General features: G+C 37.7%; 1 protein-coding gene across 1 annotated transcript; it reads right to left on the reverse strand.

The window, feature by feature from the left end:
• Positions 1-2,025: 2,025 nt before the first annotated feature.
• LOC122968575 (beta-1,3-galactosyl-O-glycosyl-glycoprotein beta-1,6-N-acetylglucosaminyltransferase 4-like) lies at positions 2,026-7,580 on the reverse strand. The gene is made up of 3 exons (XM_044333925.1): positions 4,933-7,580; positions 4,126-4,186; positions 2,026-3,494 (listed from the first exon to the last, which is right to left on the reverse strand). Exon 3 carries the CDS (start codon positions 3,487-3,489, stop codon positions 2,212-2,214), a length of 1,278 nt encoding a protein of 425 aa, XP_044189860.1. The 5' UTR covers positions 3,490-3,494; positions 4,126-4,186; positions 4,933-7,580; the 3' UTR covers positions 2,026-2,211.
• Positions 7,581-8,059: the final 479 nt, after the last annotated feature.

Raw genomic sequence — 8,059 nt, forward strand, 5'->3', positions numbered from 1 at the left:
GATGCATTTTGGTCATTTTACTAAAAAGGGGGGTTGAATCCCCCTTCAAATAGCTAAAATAAGGCTAGGTTCACAATTTTTCAAGTCTGTCCTAAAACAATAGTTTTTCTTGCTGTAATCATTCCTCCTGTTCATACATTACAAGATCCCTTCATAGTGCTCTTTAAATGTTGAGTGATGGGAGCCAAAGTCCACAGTCCTCCTTCTGTGCAAAAATGTATTTAAAAGTTTATTTGAAGCTAATATGAAGCTTCAGCCATCCAAGTGAGTCAAAACATCTTTCAAAGTTCCCAAATTCCCTCTTTTTGTTACTGTCCTTTCACTGCAGCTGCACAGGAAAACACTGTCCATCTGATTATAACTGTGGAAGATATCCACTTTATATGACTAACTCAGGTGACTGTAGCCTCATATTATCTTCAGATAAACTTTTAGATGCATTTTTTTTTTCAAGGACTGTGGACTTTCTCCCCATCACTTACATCATAAATATATTTGGAGGGGATCTTCTAATGGTCAGTATGAATGGGAGGAATGATTACAGCAAGAAAAACCTGTTTCAATGCTTAAATGTTTTAAGACAGACTGGAAAAATTGTCTACACAAGTGTACACAGGAAACATACAGCTCATTGTGTGACCTTGAAATTGTTCACAACATTTTTATTACATCCTGTAAACTTAACATTTAAATGTAGATGCAATGTTGAACAATCTGGTGATGGAAACACAGTTATTCACTGACAGAAGGAATGTAGTTTGAACATGTATTACTGTATGGTATGTACAGTATGTACCACTTTTCTGATTTCCATGACTGCTTGTCCGCATACATCCTCAATATGTCCCCTTCTCTATTGTACTGTTCGTCTTTTTGGTTTTTGTTTTCATACTGTACATTTGAAAAGACACATTATATTCACTCCACAAAATTCTCATTTCTTTCTGCACATATGCTCCCTGAGATAAAAAAAAATATTTGAAACAATTGTCCCCACACCCATTTCCCAAAACAAAATCAGTCATTACAGCCTAAGAAAGCCAAACAAACAAAACAATCATAAAAACCAAACAATATAATCTTCTGCTTACATTGCATTTGACACAAATACAGACACCATCACAATCATCACATATTTAGTTAGTTTAGTGAAGTTTAGTTTAGTTACATTTTATTAACTGATTTTGAAGCAAACTCAAAACTGATATGATCACAAGTTTCTTTATGTCCCAAAACTTTATCATATTTAAAACATTTCCACATTCATCAGAGGTGTAAGAAATGGGCAGGGAATGTTAGATCTCAAATGTAACTACTCATTACATTCTAATAACTCATCATAAAAGAGTAATTCACCCACATAACAAAACAAAAACATATTTTCTCACTTACTTCCTCACTTCTTTAATAAAAACTGCTCACAGGGATACAGGATGGTCAATTAAAACAAAAATATGTATGACTAGACACCACGAGAGGTGAGAGAGAACGTGTTTTTCAGTAATTTGGGTGAAAGGAACCTTTAAGGTGACAGGTGTTTATGATACAAAATTCCCGCACTACATTCACGTCGACTTTTAAAAAGCTCTAAAATGTTTGCATCCTTTGAAACTGAATGTCAGTGAGAAAGAAACCATCTCTTTGATGTCATATTAAGGCAGTCCTGCTACCAAATATTACATACTTTAATAGAGCTGAAACAGTTTTCATTATTGATTAATCTGCCGAATATTTAGACAAGATAAAGCAGCAATTTGAGAAGCTGGAACTATCAAATATTTTTCATTTTTTTCTTCACAAATAATTAATCCATTAGTTGATCGACAGAAAATTCATCACCAACCATTTTGATAATCAATTACTCATTTTGAGTTATTTTTTAAGAAAAAGTGCAAAAATTCTCTTGTTCCAGCTTCTCAAATGGGAATATTTTCTGGTTTCTTTAGTCCTCTGTCACAGTAAACTGTGTATCTTTGGGTTTTGGACTGTTGGTCGAGACAAAACAAGACATTTGAAGACGTCATCTTGGGTTTTGGGAAACATCTTCTGACATTTTATAGACCAATCGATTAATTGAGAAAACAATTGACAGATTAATCCGTAATGAAAACGACTACCTAATTAAATTATTGATTGATTTTCTGAAAATTTTCTGTCAACTCAATAGTTAATTGACTAATTATTCCAGCTTCATACTGTAGCTTAGGTAGATTATCCTTTCCGGCAGGCTGGTGATACTGATCGGAAAAACCTTTGTTTTTCCTCCAGCTTCTCTTCAAGGCACTGAATGACAATGGGGTCCACTTTGGGGTCAAATTTATTGGCGAACCAGTGACCGTAGTTCAGTAACCAACGTGTCTCCGCTGCACCATAAATACAAACGCTGCGAATGTGTTTCCCTGTGCAGGGTGGGTAGAGGTTCTCCTCCAGATACTGCCACTTCACCAGCCTGGTCTTACTCATCAGGTCAGTGATATCAGGCTGGGATCTGGGCACCTCCCCAGGTACACCAGGCAGTCGCACAAGCGTGGCCCAGAAGTGTTCATCAGGTGAGAAGGTGTCCTCTGACCACGCCAAAAAATCTTTCACCACAACGGAGGAGTCCATGTACACAACAAAGTCATGTGACAAGACAAAGTAGGCATTGCCAGAGAACATCTCAATACCATGGGGTGGCGGGGTCTTAGTCTGGTCCGTTTTCACCGGTAGTTTTTGATACTCAAAGCTGATGTCTCTCAGCTCGTGGTGAAAGGTGAACCTCTGCTTCTTCTGCTCACTTGGTCGGCTTGTCTCCAACATATTAGTGCCATTTAATTTCTTCAGTTCTGAGATTAGCTCGATATTGGACTTGAGGGGGAAATCTTGGCCGCAGAGATTGATGACATACTTCCACTTAACTTCTGACCTCAAAAGGTCAGACAGACAGTTCAGATCAGCTTTCAGTCGACTGATGCTTGCATAAAAGACTGCCTCGCGTTTGGAGGCGATGAAGATGTTGGGCAAACAGCGCGCTAAACCCTCCATGGCTGCGATAAATTGAGCTGGAGACTTCTGATCATAGTGGATACAGTAGATATTACTCGGTGAGTATATTGCTTTGATGAGTCTCTCCACCATCCATGCAGATTTATGCACAACCACAGAATAAGCAAGAGGGAAGTCTTTCTCCTCCTCTAAGAGACACACTTTATCATAACCTCTGGATTTGATGAAGAAAGGGCAGTTTGAAGTGAGGTTAACCAGACTTTCATCCTTGTCTTCCACAATTTGGTTCTCCCTGATGATCAGTGATTTACCCACCTCCATTGGGTCCATGTCATATACAGCTGAGCAGTCAATATCGTATTTTTGACCTGGAACAGCGAAGGGAGGTAAAGATTCAGTGATGGAGCTGTACTTCATGCTGACCAATAGCAGGACACAGATAGTGACCAGTGACAGGAGTGAAGGGATGTACTGCTTTCTTCTTAGTCTCAGAAATGACATCATTCATTCTGTGATGAGAGAAAACATGATGTGAGGGAAAAGAAACTGACATAAAAACATTAATCAACATAAAGATTAAATATCCCATTCAGACACATTTTAAAACTGAATATAAAAATACTGTGCTTGGAATCATTTATTCCTGATGTAGTTTTTCCGCAAAAAAAGTCCCAAATATACAGTATTTGTCAAAGGTTTGGACACACTTTCCCGAGGGAATGGGAGAATGTGGCTAAGCTTTTGACTTGCACAATATGCAACCATTGTTTATTTCAACAGTTTAACAGTTAAACACCAGTTCGTTCTCAGTGTATGTGCACTGGGGGCTTCATGATTTCCACATCACACTTGAATAATTTGCATACTGGACCATAATTATCTTCCAAACTAGTTGGGGTGTCACCAAATCTTGTCTTTCACTCAGACTCGAGATGAACACAGAGACGTTTTCCTCCTTCAGCAGACAAATGTGAGAACATGTTCTGCACAGTGAAGCTCAAGCATCTCAACTCATTTTTGCGTGATGGGGAGGGAGGGGGAGGGGACTTTAAACCTTGAGAGTATGAAAATCACATGAAACCCAAAACATCAAATGTGCGGATTTGACAAGACAAACATAAATATGCAAAGCTCACCCACCTTGGTCTACACGCAGCTGCCGGTCTGCCGAACACCTCGCAAAGTTTCATAAAGTCACACCCTGAAAGTTGTAAAAAATAAAAATAAACATAAAAAAAACCCGAGTTTAAATTAAGTAGTCATCCGTGTGCTACCTCTGTCCCTGCTCAGACAATAAAGCTTTATAATTATAAATAAGCAAGACCTTATAGATGTCAGGACAAGAGGGGGACTGTATCTTCCGTGCCATTTTTACGCACAACTCGTGCGACATCTACCAGCTTGAGGCATCTCTCCGTTGATCGTGTTGCGAGATTTAATTTGCCACATGGTTATCCGGAGCCCAGTCCTATCTCAGAAATAACCCGGAAAGGGGGGGCGGGACATACCCACTACTATTTATGTGCTGCAAACATGCCGTTTCATGTCACTACCAATGTCAATCAGACACCATCTCATGTAGCATGTTGTGAGGGTGAATAAACAGCGCCGATAAAGAACTAGAGCTGTGGCAGATATGTCTAATGGCAGACCTGCTACTGATTAAAGAATTAAAGATGAATGAAAACCCCGTGGCTAGAGTCATCTGAACTCACTAAAAGAGAGAGAGAGAGACATAGGGAGAGAGACATAGAGAGAGAGAGAGAGAGAGAGAGAGAGAGAGAGACGTATGTGGCTGAGCAAGTCAGGATTATATCAAAAATTTGATTTTTGTGGCGCAACATTCATTTCTCCAACATTTTAAAATGTATACCAGTCAGACAGGTGAGATCAAGCCAGATGAAGGCTGCATGAAAGATGTGGACTAAAACTGTACAGAATATTTACCATGTGATCCTCCCTTCATTGTTTGTGCTTATGGTAACTGGAATCAGTCATTCGTGTGAGAGAGAAAGAAGTTAGTAATTACAGTTAAGTAGATATTGCAAAGCATGTCAGAGTCAGTGACACAAATAAAAACACACGAGCTTTAGAAATATCAACACTGATGTCACCGGGCTGTGAAAGTTGTGTCTTCATACAGGTTCTGCTGGCTCCGAAAGACCTAACCAAACAGATACTGAAACAACAGGGGATCAACTTCTAACTGTGCGTTTAGAAAATTAGTTTTCAGATGTGTTTGAAAAGAAGCAGACAGACATCATGTCTCTCCGGGCAGTTTTGGACACACTTCTGTGGGGTGGAACACAATGTTTGGTCTTTGTTTTTGGCGCAGAAAAGAAACCTTAGATTTATAATGTTTCATTGTGTTCATATAAAGCAGATAAAATCTTAATAATACAAAATAAGGACAGGCTTGCTGTGTTTTATGAAATTAATTTAAAAAATATACTGCAATCCATCATAGCCTGGATTAGAAACATGTATAGGACGAGTGAAAGAGATTTTAGTGCTGGAAAGGAAGAATGCAGCTTTGAATTACTTCAAAAACAACTTTTTCTCTAGAGGCTGTCCATGATAGAAGAGGAATAACATGATCTAACCGTATTTCTCTGTTTTAATTGGCAGTCAATATGACGATTATTCTCATTTTTTAAAATTATTAGCAAGTTTAAGAATTGTCCTCCACCACCATAAACATTAAAATGCAAATTTAGAAAAGAGAGAACAACCTTTTTATCCACGTTTGATGTTTTAATTGAATCACCCATGAAGTGTGTCTGAAGTGAACTCTGCAAATCCACCACTTCAGACCAGGTGTACAACACAGACACAACAGTTGAAGAATCAGAGAGATAGTCAGGTGTATATCAGACAGAAGTCAAGAAATAAACAGGCAAAATAGCCTGACACTTTAAAGGTTAAACTTTGTGACTAAAAACAAGAGTTAAGAACATCTGCATGTCTCGGAGGAGACATCTAGTGGCTTCAGAGCCCTGAACACCAGCTTCTACTACTTCAGACTGTTCATAAATACTTGTACTGATATTTACAGCTGTGTATTTGCAGCATGAAAAATAATGTCCATGAATAATATGAGGTCACGACTCTATAATGCTCACTGATAAACCCCTCTAGTGTTTGAACATGGTGCCACGACTGTCTGACAGTAATAATAGAATAGTAATAAAGAAAGAACAGACGTACATTCAGCATGTTTTGCACATAATAATGACAGTTTACCACTGAGCATAAATCACAAAGAAACAAATATTTTCATCACTGCCTATTGCTATCTCACCGTCTCATGGCAGTGTTTGCACAGTTTTTTTTTGCAAAAGCATAATGTGATATAACTTCAATTAAAGTATTTTGAAACACTTCTTATGACTGAATCGATCAACAATTTATGTGTAAAGTATATTTATGCGCAAATCTAAATGTTCTAAATCTTTCTAATCAAAAAAACATGTTAGACTTGTTCACACTTATTGACTCGCCAGCATAAAATCATATCTGCATCATGAAACATGACATGTGTGACGTCCATTGTCCAGAAAGAAGAAGTTAGACTCTTTCATGGCTGAATAACTCATACAATAAAACACACTTTTATAAACTTTACAGATTAATAGAATAATATTTGAACAACTGTGTTGCAAACTTTGTCGCTAAGAAATGAATTTGAAAGAGTGAGAATATAGGAAGAATATTTGAAGTGTGACGCCCCCCTGTCTAACCTACCTTCAGTGTATTGATGCTGGAGTGGAAGTGAGTTTTTGCTCTTCTTTTGTGTCTATAAGGGTGTCTGTGAGAATGTAGGTGTGAATCTTTCTCTTCCATCTTGACTCATTCGAACAACCAACCACAACAACCACAGGCAGGCTATCATTGCACATGCATTCACACTTACATTACTGATGTTGTTCACTTTATTATAACAAATATTTTTAATTTATTGCCATCTGTCGTGTCTGTTCCCACATTTGTGATGGCCTAGGAGCCAGGTTATGACATTAAATGATTCCTTTATTTGTTGCTGTCCAGAGAAAAAACATCTCTCCAAATTTGATGATATTGAATTTTTCAGACAAACTGAAAGGTGAAGTGTTCCTTTATGGGTTGAGAAATTTTCTGTAGAGCTAAATAAACCATCCAAAAACAATTTGGATAGTCTGGAAAATGCATTGTCACAAGCTGAAAACAGAGCTGTTTGTCTCGGCTAGTGAAAAGTTTTACATTTTGAAGTTTACATTTTAGAGAAACATGGACGGTGACAATGTTAGTTTTATGATTATTATAAAATTATACATCTAAAAACAATAAAGTAAGACCTCCAGATATTTGGGAATATGGTATTAACCCATAAAATAACATGGTAGCAATATAGACTATAGCATCAATAAAGTTATTCATAAGTACAGCAGATATGTGGTTCTCTTTTATTGTAAAAGGAAATATTGCTGCACCACTATCTACCGGAAAGATGACTTTTATGAAACAGCAGTGAGTATCTGTCATAATCAGATAAACCTGTTTGGGGACTTTGGTTCCTATTAAGTGTATGTCTAGAAACTAGATACCAGCACTACTGGAATAATACTACTGTGCCTCAACCCCCCCCCCCCCCCCACCAAGGACCACAGGATCAAGTAATAATGCAAGACCTGCTGTTGCTGATGTAGTTTTAGAGGTGGAAATTTATAACTTTTAGAACAAATTTGCAATTAACCGAATGGTGAACTGAGGGCTCTTTGGCCTCCTCGTGGTCTGAGGCAACAGTGGAAAGTACATTTAATAAGGTAATGCACTTATGTACAGTTGTGAATACAAATACATTGTTCTGCAAAGCACAAAGAGTGTTTTTTTGAACGAACATTTATCTCATACAAATATTTTAAAAATTGTTTGTTTTCAGGAAGAAAAAAAAAACATGTAAATACCAGCACACAGGTCGGTTACATCGCTATCTCAGTCTCTCTCCTCTGCTCCAGTGTGACATCTGTGTTGTTCCTCCTTCCCACAAAGTTGAATCGATAATGAAATGAAAAGTGCAAAGTAAGAATCGACATTG

Source organism: Thunnus albacares, chromosome 18, assembly GCF_914725855.1.
Source record: "Thunnus albacares chromosome 18, fThuAlb1.1, whole genome shotgun sequence".
Taxonomy (NCBI): domain Eukaryota; kingdom Metazoa; phylum Chordata; class Actinopteri; order Scombriformes; family Scombridae; genus Thunnus; species Thunnus albacares.